General features: G+C 43.1%; 1 protein-coding gene across 1 annotated transcript in view; it reads right to left on the bottom strand.

The window, feature by feature from the left end:
• The window catches only part of ncanb (neurocan b), a gene marked incomplete at its 5' end in the record, with an annotated part of 118,244 nt that overhangs the window by 31,162 nt on the left and 71,835 nt on the right, over window positions 1-15,247 (bottom strand). Inside the window, one exon of the mRNA XM_079996527.1 lies at window positions 5,419-5,532. Within this exon, the coding sequence (XP_079852653.1) occupies window positions 5,419-5,532 (114 nt within the window). The remainder of the gene's footprint in view (window positions 1-5,418; window positions 5,533-15,247) is intronic.

Below are 15,247 nucleotides of genomic sequence, written 5' to 3'. Positions count from 1 at the left end.
GAGAGGAGAGGTGCGGCACTTTTCTGAGCAAAAGAGTCAGAAAACAAATATTTCACAGATCACCACGCATCACAGAGACACCCTGGGATTAATTAGCCACACAATCCCTCCCTCACATCCCTCCTGTTTATTATCAATTTGTACATCATTTGTTCTGGGAGGAGACATAAAGAAGAAGAAGAGAGAGAGAAAATTAAAAGAGAAAAAACAAGAGATGGGTAATTTAATGTCGGTGGTTTGGGCTTTGTAACCGCGATTGTTATTAGGTTATTAGGTAGAAGTAAACAAGAGTTTTGCTACCTTGAGGCATTGTAACGTATAAAACTAATGGAACCTACCTGCAACGCAGGGTTTGGCTGCTGTCTGAATGAGTAAATAGCCACAAAAGCAAGAGAATAATGACTTTTGAAGGGTGAGAGTACAACAGAGCATCTGTTTACTGTTTTTGTTTTTGTATGCCTGTTCCTCCCACCGTGGAGAAGAAAAATAAGACGCGAGAGTAGGTATGATTTTGTGCATGTGTGTGTGTGTGGCTGTGTGAGATCATAGTGTTCGTACGATGGCTCGCTTTGCAGCTCCTTAGGATTTGGAAAGACACACCCCTATAAACGGGGGCGGGCGGGCGGGCACACACACACACACACACACACACACACACACACACACACACACACACACACACACACACACACACACACACACACACACACACACACACACACACACACACACAGAAAGGGACTGTGGTGGTGTGGCGGAGATGACAGCCACAGGGAGTGCAGGTGTGACAGGAGGGAGGTTGGCAGCGAATAGAAGAAAGGAACCACAGCGGCAGCGACAGACACAGCGACTACAGTAGTTGAATGGCAATGGAACTAAAACACACACAAACATCAAACAAACATCTGTTATCTTTTTTTTAAAGAACAACTGAGTGACAAGTGAAGGGACGCAGAGAAAAGGATAAATACAAAACACAAAGACTGGAGAAGGCAGATGAAGGTGGCAGAGAAGCAAAAACAACTGTAAAATAATTGCTTTTCAGTGGAGAGCAGCAATTCAATCATTCAATCAGCCACACTTCAACAGGATAATCATATAATTTATTAATATTTATTTATAAAATAATATTAATATTATAATTTAAATATTAATCTGCCCCCCACAGAACAGATCCGGGTTCAGGGCGATCTCCTGACAATGCAGGTGCAGGCTGGGTGCAGGTGGGAGGGTTCTCTCTCCCTCTCTATCCATCTATCCATCTATCCATCTATCCATTGATCCATCTTTCCATCTATCCATCTGTCTATCTCTGTGTTGAATGTGTTATGCTTTAACAGAAGAACAAGTTATTATTGTCTCCAGTGTGATTTCCTTGAGGACAGTGATAAAACCAACACAGAACCCTGCAATGCAGTTTTTAAATTAGCACGTACAATTACCTTAACAAACAAAAGGATGTCATCTCCCTTCCATTCATCTAAAGTTTATTGAAGTTATATTATATTATTAGTATATATATATAGTATATTTCTAAAGTTATATAAGGTGATAAATTCTAAATTGTCAAAAATTAAGAATAAATTATTTGACTAAGGTAATTAGTTTTACCATTAGCATTCATTCATGTTTCAGTCAGCTTCAGTCCCGTGGGGTTTGGGAAAATAAGATTCTACTTTAATAATGAACCTTTTTGCCACAAAATGTTTTAGCGTTTTGAGTTACAAAGTGTGTATGGCACAAAAAAAGCAATAAGTGCTGATAAGAAAAACTAAGAAATGAGGTTATGGAAGACGTCTACAGAAAACAGGCAAATTAAATTGGAAAACGATGAAGAAAAGATATGAAAAATGATCTGTATATGTAATATATAAAAGAACTGCCCTCTTCCTTCTTCTCTCTCCTGCTCTCTCCCTCTTTCAGTGTTCTTACGACCTAGGCCAGAAATTCCGCTATTATTGACTCAGATAGGATCGCCATGGTAACTCGGCAGAGGGTTTCATCACAGTGAGACTAGCTGACTCATATGCACACGCATGCGCGTACATGCACACACACACGCACAGCGTGGATTGCCTTTAGGCCTTGTCCACACGTATGGGTATTTCTGAAAAAAAAAAAAAAAAGTCCCCCTCCACAAGAGAACGCAAAAACAATTGAAAACGCTCACACAAGCATACCAGGCCATTGGGGGTCGATATAGTGAACGGCAAATGGTTCATTAATCGTCTTGTTTTTTCGCCGTCACCAGGCATGTTTTCATAAAATAAAAGGTGTACAGGACACCGCAAACTGCTCCAGTGCACCGTTTAATAAGCGGCATACGCCGGGTGGTGTTGTATAGGTCTGCCGCGTCAGACGCTTATTAGATGGCGCCAGGTGTCTGTTAGGCAAATTTTCACGTTATCTCCTCCCTCCCAAAAAGGCACCGCCTGCTGGCCTCTACGGAGCTTAGGGTAGTACAGTGAGGGTTTCTTCAGGGTGGAGGCAACTGCCATGCGTGGAGAGAATGACATTACGTGTGTGTGTGTGTGTGTGTGTGTGTGTGTGTGTGTGCGCGTGTGTGCATGTGTGCGTGTGTGTGTGTGTGTGTGTGTGTGTGTGTGTGTTAAAGACTTGAAGTGGATCAGGAGAGCATAAAATAATCTCCATATATCCTCCCTCCCAATCCTCTCCTCTATCACCAGTCATCTTATCTGTGTTTTCATGTTTTGTGCTTTTATGGTCACTGTTTAATTCCTGCTTTGTCTGAATGTTTGTGACTTATTTTGCGCTGATCCCGTACCCAATCCCAATCCGCTGCTGAACACCCGAATTTCCCCTCGACAATGAATAATGGTGTTCCTATTCCTATAACTGTAATCCACTATTATAATTCAGTATAACCTACGTAGGCTAATGTCATTTGATTTTGATTGTCCATCAATTTATCCTCCTCTCCCTCTCTTCAGAAGTTATTGCGCCTGTTATGCAACGTGAACTCAAGGGTCCGAAGGAAGTAGCTTAATTGGGCATATCTGCTGTGTCACCGATCAATAACGTATCATCTCTCACATGATATCATTTAAATATACTCTATAGTCTATATTATATTGTACATGTACCATGCGCCGTTATTTTTAAAGTCTTTCAACAACAATTTTCTTTATTTATTTGTCAGTGTTTGCTCAGTTTCAATTATCTTCTTTTGCACTCCATAAGATGTGTGGTTATTATTACATACACTTTTATATTGTTTACACTGTTGTTGTGACATGAAAAAATACATGACATTTTTACAATGAAATGAGATTTTTACAGCTTTTGCAAAACGGGCGTGTGTGTGTGTTAATGAGCGTTGAGGCAACAACGCAATAAAAGTGAAAAACAATGATAGTAGCTCTGTCACAAGTATAAATACAATTTTGTTGACTAGAAATTGTCATAGAAATTATTGAGATTAACGATTTAATTGTCTATTTTTTTTCATTTCATGTCACTGTAAATTCTGACCTGCAGGTTTCCCCGGCCATTTTGGGAGAGAGGAGATGTAGTGGAAATTTGCCGAACAGACACCTGGCGCCTTTTAATAAGCGCCTAACGGCGGCAGACGTATACAATGCAACCCGGTGTATGGCGCTTATTAAACAGCATGCAAGACGGCACAAATTTTTGCAATGCACCGTCTTGTATGCTGTTTATTTTTTAGGAGAACATGCCTGGTGACGGCAAATAAACAAGGCAATTAGTGAACCAATTCGGTTCGGTCAAAGGTTATAAATACGGGATATTTATGGGAAAATAAAAAACCCGCGGTACATGCGGTACACTTGGGCCCCGGTTTGGGTTTGAAAATGTGGTCACCCTACATCAAACCTAACAGTACTAGCCACATGTAAACACACTGGTAGTGCGCCATTGTTTGTAGGTTTCTGGCGCATGCTCAGTGTATGAAACAACAATTGTGCAAATATTGCGCAATTGTTGTTTCACACATTGAGAACAAATGATGGATGATGATGGATGGATAGATGGATAGATGCAGAAAGTGGGTGTGTGTTCGCATATTTCTCAGAGAACAGCCATACATTCCTCACTCTCACTCTCCCGCTTCTCCTGCCCCTGTTCACTTTACTCCCTGTTTTCTTTCCCTTTGTATTGATTTCTCTGCCCTTGAAAACACAGGTTCGACCAAACAAAACCAGTGTTTTAAAGATATTGGCAAGCAGACGCATACTGTACCAACAGAAAGGAAGAATTCGTGGGCATAGCCCTCGGCAGTGACGAGCTCTCTCTCTCTTGCTTCTTATTCTGATCTCATCCTCATGCTGGGGGACATTCCTCTGAGTTGTGTCCGTCTGACGTGGAGGGGCATGGGGGTCTCGGGGAAGCGTCTGGATTGTTTTACTCCCCCTCGCAAGGTAGCTCCAGCAGGGCCAGAGGGGGGAACCTCGGTTGGTCCTCCTCCAGCTGATGCATCATTCTCCTCTTTGCTCTACAATTTCCACTAAACCTCCCCCTCTGTACCCTCATCTTCTTAATCCACCTCCTCATACATCCCTCTAACCTCTTCATCATCACCTATCTTCATCATCCTCCTTCGCCTTATATGAAAAATCATTATAAAATCTTGTAAAACAAACAAACAGATAAACCAACAAAAAAAAACCCCCAAAACACAAAAAACAAACAAATGTATGATATAATGTATGAGACTTGGAGATACCTTGTACCGATACCAAAATCTTCGCTACAATAATTGGGAGATCTCTAGATTTTCAAATTTAGCCTTTACTGCTTTGCTTTAACAGAAACCGGGGTGAGTTTATCGTTTTGCACACCTCCCTCATCATCATCCTCCTCTTCCAACCCTTGACCTATGAGTACGTATAGATGACACATTTTCCATATCCATAAACATTCTAGAGTACAACACATGCTCTGTTAAGAGTTTAAACCATCTGTTGTATTCAGCTTGCAATAGCCAACCAGTTGATCTTCATGTTTATTTTGCCCATGTGTCGTACCCAGCTGCGTAACTACAGACGGTGTAACCGGTGCAGTGGCACCGGGGGCCAGCGGCAGCTAGGGGCCCATCCCATCGGCACATCAGCGATGGGGCACATTCGATTGCCGCACCAGCGATAGGGTGACGGTGAACTGGGCTCTGCTTTGCGTCCCCTTGTCATGTTCCTCCAAATAAAAAAACGGTGTGTTATGGACACTCTCTTACCACGCCCCACCCCCGGGGATCCAAAAAAATATTTGCATCGGGGCCTATATCACCATCATGTTACGCCACTGGTCGTACCCCAAGTCCTTCAGTCATTGCCTAACTTTACTACGCCCCACCCAGCTGGTCTCCTTCCCACTCCTCCTACAGTACTCCATCTCACTTCAACCTCTCATCTCTCCATTCGAATATAAAAGGGCTGTTACCTTTCTCACACGTGGCTCCTCCATAGCTGGGCAGACAGAGGCAGACAAAGGAGTTGATCTCGTCAATGCAAGTTCCCCCATTCTGGCACGGATTGGACTGGCAATCGTCAATGTCTGGATACACAGGGACAGAGAAAGATAGAGCGAGCGATATAGAGAGGTTAGAGGAACTAGAAGCACATGATCATGACGGATTTTCCAAATGGATAGTTTTTAAGGAAGCAGTCAAAGCAAGTTACTGAACAAAACAAAAAGAAATCTAACTTTTGGAGAGATGAGACACTGGGGAAGTTGTAATTAAAGCTGATTGAATAAGCTTTATCAATGAGTGGATTGGGATGCCCCAGAGCACATGTCGTTAATTGCAAAGTCTTTACAAAACGTGCCTCAGTTCTGCTGTCAAACCTGAGCTTCTGGAAAGAAAGAAGGGACAAGATCTATCAGGCGGCTGGAGATACAAGAGATACAGCAGGGTGGGTAAGAGGAAAAAAAGAAAGAGAGAAAGAACTACATTTTTGTGGGGGGGAAATTTAGGTTTCCTAAAATGCAATCATACAGTGAATTAAAGTTACTATTATTTTTGGTTTAATTACGTTTAGAAGGGCTGTGAGGAGGACGACATTAATTTGGATAAGTTTTGAAATAAGTCTGCCAAGTATTTATACCTATTATAGCAGAGAAAAACATGTTTCGTCGTATGCATTAGTGACCAACAAGTACCACTATGGAGCCGCCCTTCATCTGCTTGAACACAAATATACGCATACACAGCCACATGCACACAAACGTACACAATGTCACACACTACGCTCACGCATGCTTATGTGTGAGCGTGAGCATACACACACACACACACACATACACACACACACACACACACACACACATCTGCTAACAATCAATATGTTGCACGTTTTTTTTTCAGAGGCGTTGGAGGGACAAGAGTTCTCGTTGCATTGAAAAAGAGAGTTTATTTCTCTGGCTGATCAGCGCCTGGGGGCAAAATCATTAAAACTGCAGCTGGTATCCCGCGATCCTCTGCCATCGCAGCATCTGAGTGATGTCCCTGGGGTTGGTGAGAGGTTGGAGGGTGGAGGGGTGTGTGTGCGGGCGGTATGGGGGGGGGGGGGGGGGGGGGTTGCAGAAACCAGGGGAGTGGGAGAAGGTCTAAGAAGAGGGGAAAGCTGCAGGGATTGTGGGACGTTAACGGAGTGAAAATGTAAAAGTCTTTGAAGGAGGGCTGATTAAAAGAAGGATGAACAAGAGAGAGAGAGAGAGAGAGAGAGAGAGAGAGAGAGAGAGAGAGAGAGAGAGAGAAGTGCCATGAAAGTGAATAGATCAGCCCTTTTTTTAAACAACTCTCTGAGTCTGGGAAGTTGGCACGTCCCAGGCTTGGATTACAGAGGCTTTCCAGGGAGCGAGCGTTCAAGTCTGTCTGGATAAAGCAGCATGACAGCTTCACTGCTGCTGCCTGCTCTGGGCTGCTTGCTATCAAAGGCTGAATTTGAGTATGAGTATGTCACTATATACACAGTACGCTATACAGTATATACTGTATAGGTAAGGTATATCTATGAATGCTGTTTCTGTATTGGGCATTGGGTGCTCAAGATGTCTAAACTCTGTAGGCCTTACAGAGCAACACAAGGTATTTTATGAATAAAAACAGGCAGTGTTTTAATGTAAATTACATTTAATGTTCAGTAGAACTCCAATTCCACCTCTAGAACAATTACAACAATAGACCTTTTTGGTTTTGTGTGGGTTTTTTTTTGCAGTTTTTAAAAAATCTCTATGTGGTCAAATTACATTCGTTGCTATGCTATGATTGAGGAGGACAATGCCAGCACACTCAATATCCACTCAGTATCCATCCAGAGTCAGAGTCCTCATCCATCTGAGAATATGGGCTGTAATCCCAGTTGTCTGTACAGTGTATGTGTGTGTGTGTGTGTGTGTGTGTGTGTGTGTGTGTGTGTGTGTGTGTGTGTGTGTGTGTGTGTGTGTGTGTGTGTGTGTGTGCCTGCGTGCGTGCATGCGTGCGTGCGTGCGTGCGTGTGTGCGTGCGTGCGTGGGTGCGCATGAGTTTGTGTTTGTGTGTGTTTATATTCCTTTCAGCATTCAGTTTTTATGCACCACATATCTGGAACAAATTCCCAGAAAACTCCAGGTCTGCTGCAACTCTCCCCTCTTTTAAATCAAGGCCGAAGACTTTTCTGTTTGCCGCTGCCTTTTACTAAACCAAATATTCATTTTGTGCACTGCAATGTCACTTTTATGAATTTATTCTATGCGTTCTATTACTTAACTTTAAAATGTGTTCTTTCCTCTTACATGTTTCTTTTGCACTTTGTCTTGTTGCTTCTGATGTTTTATGTAAAGCACTTTGAAATGCCTTGTTGTTGAAATGTGGATACTAGTGTCTTCGTGCATATTCGTGCATATTATAACAGCTTAGGTCTATCTGGAACAGCGATTTCAGATAACTGAAAGATCTTCAGACCAGTTCTCACAGGCTAGGGTATCACCTTGACAAGGTAAAACGCTATTCGGGGAATAGGGAAAATTGTTGTTAGCAAAAAAAAATATCAACAGACCGATTCTCCGGCGCTAGGATATCGTACTGACACGGTAAAATGGTTTTCGGGGAATAGGCAAAATAATTGTTAACAAAGAGTAACAAGGTTTCTTTGATTCATTTATTGCACTGCACAGTAACTTTTATGCACATGAGGAATTCTATATTTGTACTTTATGCATTCTATGTTTTTTTACAATGTGTTTCTTCGCACTTTGTCTTAATGCTTTTTATGATTTATGTAAAGCACTTTGAATTGCCTTGTTGTTGAAATGTGCCATATAAATAAACTTGCTTTGCTTTTCTGGCTCGTTCCACAGGACAACGGAATCAGACCAGGGTACCAGCCTAGTTCCCAAGAGTGTACCAATGGAAGTGCTATATGCAGGTGAATCTCTGTGTGATGCAGCCGTCTCCCTGATCTTGCATACACCATTCAGTCACCTCCTCCATCCCCTACTCCTGCAGACCATCCAGCTCTACTGACCGGAACTGGTATGCCTCCCACTGCAAACTACACAATCACTCCTGTTAGGTTAATTGCTAGACCTTATATACAACGTTCAAAGCGTACTGTAGCTACTTCACATCTAATTGCGATTCCCCTACAGTCCCATACCACTCCCCCCTTATTGCCTACATCTGAGTCTAAACCAGCCTCCTTAAAAATAGAAAAGGTCTGGATCTTATACATCTGCATATTAGAAGTCTGCTTCAATATCAAAAATTGGATCATCTCAAGATTCTGGTTTCTCAAACAGACCCTGATATATTGGCGCTGACTGAAACTTGGCTAAAGAAAAATATCAGTGCTTCCAAGGTTTATTTAAATGAATATCATTTGTTTAGAATAGACAGAAATGCAAGAGGAGGTATGGTGGCCAATTTTATTAAATCATGTCTTTCGGCTGCAGTTCTTAATGAGGTCACTATACAGAAAGGTTTGAATTTTTTTCTCGGAAGGTCAATTTAAGGCATAATAATTCTGTTGTCATGATTGGGATTTATAGACCTCCCTCTGCTGGATCTGTTGCCATTGATAAATTGGCAGATCAAATTGCTCAATAAAGTGGTACCTTGAGTTACGAGGGCACTGACATACGAGTTTTCCGAATTACGAGCCGTCGTTCCGTCTATTTTTTGTATTGGTTAGCGAGCAAAAATTTGAGTTACGAGGTGCTGGCCGCATTTGCTCGCCGCCGCTAGGTGGCGTGGCAAGGGAATGCAGCCAGCATCCCACGTCTCACTCCTTCACTTCACGTGGTTACATGAGCGTGGAAGCATCTCTTTTGTGTTTGGTGCTCGCGAGTTGTGCTTTTTGTGCATCTATTTTGCCAATTTTTTTTTTTCAAACCATGGGTCCGAAAAAAGTAAGTGCTGAGAAGAAGAAGGGTATCATCTGCGAGAAGGCAGAAGATAAGAGAGATCTACACATTCTCTTTTATTGTGTTTTATTATGTTTTTATACAATATTTGTTATTTATAAATACATTTTTCTTATTTAAAAACACATAACAAAAAAAATTGGGGTGTTTTTTTAGGGGCTGGAACGGATTAATGGCATTTCAATTAATTTCAATGGGGAAAATTGATTTGCTATACGAGCAGATTGAATTACGAGCTCTGTCACGGAACGAATTAAACTCGTAAGTCAAGGTACCACTGTATAGTAATTCGGAGATTACGGTCTTGGGGGATTTTAATCTCAATTGGTTGACCAATATGTCTGACTATTGGAGAGAGGTGTGTGGTAATCTCAACCTAACCTAAGTGATTACTGACCCTACCAGGCCTAATCTAAAAAAGTATTTCCAAGTCAACTTTAATTGATTGATTTGACCTTGGAATAAGTGACCATTGCCCCATAGCCTGCATTAGAGATATGCGACTTTTCCTTCGTTGTCAGGGAAATTTTAATGATACCGTTTTTGCACCAAAATTCTGATCCCCTCTGAGTGGTCCCCACACTTTAAGCATTTCATGGTCCCCCATGCGGGAAAAACCTGTCCTAGGTCTAGGTAATTGGGGCCCAGGATCAGTGTGGCTGTTTACCTGTTGCTTGTTGATTGGTCTAACGAGAAACAGGTAAAACCCCCCATCCCCACACACACTCAGGAGAGGAGCCCTTGTCATGACACGCTGTCCATCTGCTCCGGGGCGTGTTCCAACCAGCCCCCTCTCGACAATAAACTTGTGTTTTCTACCCCATCGTATGTCTCTGTGCCGGAGGGCCCTCAAAACGCCACTCGGATGGCGTGCGGCAAGCAAGACTGCAACAGTGGAGCCTGAACAGGGACTCTCCGGCATTGGGAAGAGACACAGAAGGACCATCCGAGGATGCCCTAGAGCCACCAGCGGGTCAACGGGTGGCCACAGCACCAACCCTCTCCCGACTGGCAGCAGCAGCCCCAAGGGCATCCGGCGGAGGCCCGGGGTAGAAGCAGCCGCAGCAACCACCATAGGTAACGGCTTGCAGCTAGCTGCTCCGCCCAGCAGCCACCGTCAGTACCATCCAGTAGCCCATCAGCCAGGCCACCCCGGCATGCTGTCCATCTGCTCCGGGGCTTGTTCCAACTAGCCCCTTCTCTACAATAAACTTGTGTTTTCTACCCCGTCGTCTGTGTCTCTGCGCTGGAGGGCCCTGAAAACACCACTTGGGTGACATGTGGGTGGTGAAACAGCCACAGTTCGGAACTTCAAAATCCTGTGACTATTGCAGGGTAATAGGGTACCTTTCCCACTGATGACAAATGTCGGATGTTAGCAGGTGTTACTGGGTTTTTAGCGAGTGGGAAAGGGGAATACATGATCTCTTTCAAATACATTTGAAATTCCAGACATTCACCTCACAGTGCATCATTTTATAAATACCTGAACAAATATGCCCTGCAGTTTCACCTCCCACACGCCACTCAAGTGGCATTTCCAGGGCCCTCCGACACAGAGACACTGGGGTTGAAAGTACCATCTGGTGTGGGGATGGTGTGATTTGAGCAGCCAAACCTGACCTGGATCTAGGTAATTGGTGGATCCAGGATCAGAGTGGCTGCATACCTGTTGCTCGTTGGTTGGTCTAACGAGCAACAGGTAAAACCCTCATCCCCACACACACTCGGGCGAGGAGCCCCTGTCATGACACACCTCCATCTGCTCCTGGGCTAATTCCAACTATCTTCCTTTGTACAATAAACTGGTGTGTCTACAAACCCGTTTTCTGTGTCTCTGTGCCGGAGGTCCCTGAACATGTCACTTGGTTGGCGTGTGGTAGGCGAAACAGCCACATACCAGTTTTATTGTTGAGAGTGGGCAAGGTGGAACAGGCCCGGGACACATGGACAACATGTCATGACAGAGGCTCCTCCCATGTGTGTGTGGGGATGGAGGTTTCACCTGTTGCTCATTGATTGCTCTAATGGGCAACAGCTGGTTCTGGGCCAAATTACCGAGACCCAATACAGGTGTGGCTGCTTAAACCACACCACCCCCACACCACAAAAGCAAAGAACTAAAGCTAGGTCTAGTCCTTAGTTCACCTCTAAATTATCCTCTTTGTTTCAATTAAAGAGTAAAGGCTTGGGTCCTATGGGATCTATTTAAGAAATAAATCGTCAGTGAGGAAAGCTAAATCTGATTATTATTTAAATACCATCTTTAGTTATTCCAGCCAAATTCTGGAAGGCAAGGAATTCAACTAAGAATAAAAGTGCATTCCCCTGCCCACACATGAAAATTCTGGGCAATGTGTAATATCTGATCACAAGGCAATATGAACAGCTTTTTACAAACATTTTGCTGCAGCTGCTCACCTATTTGAAAATGGGCGCACGGGATCTCATGAATCTATGAGTAATCCAGAAATGGATGTCTCTGTACATACTGTAAGTCCTGTCCCTCAGTTTACCCTCCATCTTCTTGCTCCTAATGTAATTACTGGAGCACTTCTTGCCATTGACTCCAAGAAAGCAACTGGAGAAAAGTGAAGTGGGAGTTTGAACGAATTGTTTGAAACAAACGTCTCTTTTTACTGAATCGGGTGTGACGAGTCCTCGTCTCCTCTAACTCGTTCACTGACTCGGCCCTCCTACCTGCTATTAGCTAAACAACATGTCACTCACACTGTTATGCAACTCTTATATTTACCGCATTTGTGGAAATGTATCAACTAATGACTCAAATTTAAATACTCAATTATCAAATATAAACCACTTTGGCGCTTGTTTCAACTCAGTACTCGCTTGAGTCACTCTCCGAGCCCGGAACCCGCCCCCTGCCCTGAGCTGATTGCTCTGACGCGGGCTGCACAAAACACTCGTTCACTCTCCCAGCCCAGAGCTGAAGTCAAGGTCTGACTCAGAGTCTGAGTGAGTGGGTGATTCGCAACCCGAGTTGCAAATCACTCACTGACTTACTCAATACTCACTCTCCCAGCCCGGAGCTGAACGTCTGACTCGGGCTGCCGCTGTATGGCGTTCCATAACCCACAACTTCCTTGCCACAGTGACAGTAACCGTCCATACATTTTAATTTGTCCCTATTTAGTAGTTTACTTCTACTTGATTCTGATTGATCATAAATTAGAATTAAACTTTATTTTAATCAATATTTAATTTAAATTAAAACGTATTAAAAAAATAAAAGTTTTGCCTTTGAGAACTGTTGGTCTTTCGGTCTTATATCATAATGATCATTTTTCTGTAGCAAATGGTTTGCCTAATCGTGTGAATCAGTGGGGACTGGGAGTTGGTTGGTTCAGTGGGGGCGAGTGAGTGACTGGATGACTTGATACTCGGCTGTCAACTTTTGTATTTTTATCGATAACAAAAGGTGTCCCTCAAGGTGTCCCTCAAGATTTTATAAGTGGTACTTTTCACAATTTATATCAATTCTATTGTCCCGTCTTTGAATACCTGTAGTGTCATCTGTACACAGATGACACTATCTTATTGTCTACTCTTGTTGGGCTGACATACAATTGGCTATTGATAATTTGCAACTTTCTTTAAATGTTCTACAAGAGGCACTTATCGTTCTTAAATGTATGTTAAATGCTGAAAAAAATTACATATATGCTTTTCACAAGAGCTAAGGAAATCGAATATAGCAAACTTCAGATTTGCACTTTACTCGGTTACAGCTATTGAAAGAGTCCCACACTATAAATATTTAGGCATCTGGATTAATGATAAACTCACTTTTAAAGTTCATAGTTGATAAAAAAAAAAAAAAAAGGTTGGTTGTAAAGCTTTTTAAAATCAAAATAGAACCTGCCTTTCCGTCGTGGTGGACGAAGGCGCGTGGTCAAGTACCAGCTGTGGACAACAGCACGGTTCCCTTTTCCCGCGGCCACCAAGCTGCCCGCGCGGCGCTGATTGGGCCGACTCGAAGCAGGGAGTTTTCTTAATGCTTTGTTTGTCTTACAGAGGAGATCGGCGCACAGGCTTGTGGGCAGCCCAGCAGTGGAACCCCATTCCTCCTACGTCCGAGAGAGATATTATTACCCACGATTATTATAAGACTCCTCAGTGATATATATGATTGAAATGAACAATAAAACTCTCGCCATGTCAGCACACCGCAGCCAGAAAGACTCCGCCTCTCTCCCTAAACCCTTACCCGTGGGAAGAGATCCCCACATCCGTGTTTAGTAGAAAAATAACTGTTGAAACTATTACTTTCTGTCTTGGATTATGGTGTTGTAATATATAGACAAGCTGCTGTTATCACCCTTAAGCCCTTAGACGCTATTTATTACTCTGCTCTGAGTTTTATGACTGGTGATACCTACAACCTACAATGCACTTTAAATATTGATTCCTTGATACCATTGGGATATTTTAAAAATACGCTTACAAATTGTTTTAACTAGGAATTGTTTTAACCAATGTTGATTTAATGTTTACTTATTTATTTATTGTTATTTGTGGGGATTTTTTCTGCATAATGTGATCTTGGCACCATTGAAGATGAAGGTTCGCGCCTCAATGTATCCCCCAGAACTAAATAAAGATGAAATGAAAATGAAATGAAAAAATCTGAAGCAGAGAGATTTGACTCTTTTTTAATTAATCATTCAGGTTAACATCACGACTGAATACCAAATAACACTGTAATAGAATGGACTGATAAAGAGATTACATTTCCATCAACTGAGAAATAGATTGGGCTGGATGGATGTTCGTCTACCTCAAAATGTCTTTTTTCTTTATTTTGTATCACTTCTCTGAGTCAGCGGTGGAGAGTGGATGGAGTTGACGGAAGAGGAAAGAGAGAGAAGAAAAGAGAGGGAGGGAAAGAGACTGACAGAGAGGGGAATTAGAAAGAAATATCTGGCATCTATTCACAGAATCTACAGAGGCTTGAGGGAGGCTGGTACCAAATGAACGGAGGAGAGAGAGAGAGAGAGAGAGAGAGAGAGAGAGAGAGAGAGAGAGAGAGAGAAGAGAATATTTATTCACTGGCTGCTCAAATGATATACACACACTTAAATATTTAACATAAATAAAACAAAAATAGAGACAACGGGAAAAACTATATATATCGCAAGTTTAGTCAGGAAGACTACCTAGTTATCAGCAGGTGGCATTCATCAGCTCCGCCGTGCAGCCATCCAATCAGAGCCAGCCACAACCCAGGGGGAGCTAATCGCTGTGCTCCCCACCAGTATTTTAACAGCCGCTTCCTCGCACTCTCCATCATTTCAGAGGCCACACTGAAGCGCTGCGTTGCCTTGCTCAAGCGCCGTCATTAGACTCTTGAAATACCCAGACAATATTCTTAACCATGAGCATCGTGTCGGGCATTTCTATACTTCTGGATCATCCCACAATGTCCGATTCTGCTGCGTTCCGTCCCGGATGAATTTTCAGTGCCGTCTCCGCCCTCCAAAAGAGCCGTCTCTGGTCCATAGCTCTCCCAGTCAAGAGAACCGGCCAACTGGCATATCTATCCCACAGAGGGCAGCAGGGAGAAGTCATCCATTTATCCAAACGTTCACACATCACCAAGATGAGTATACCTCAGTTCATTCCACTCCTCAGCACCAGTCAGACAGACAACCCTGCTCACTTCCGTAATAACGGCAACCTCACCTCAACCGCGCACGCTCTCGAGTCCCCCGTCGCATGGCGAAGGTGCACGTCTCTATTAACACGCCACACTAACGTGCCTCTCCCCTAATTAAATCATTCGCACTTACCCTGCCTGCTTTCACACACTCTCAGCCAGTGCCAAGATGCACATCCGAATCAGCCT

Source organism: Zeus faber (assembly GCF_960531495.2).
Source record: "Zeus faber genome assembly, chromosome: 1".
NCBI lineage: Eukaryota > Metazoa > Chordata > Actinopteri > Zeiformes > Zeidae > Zeus > Zeus faber.
This window is presented reverse-complemented; position numbering and strand designations above follow the sequence as displayed.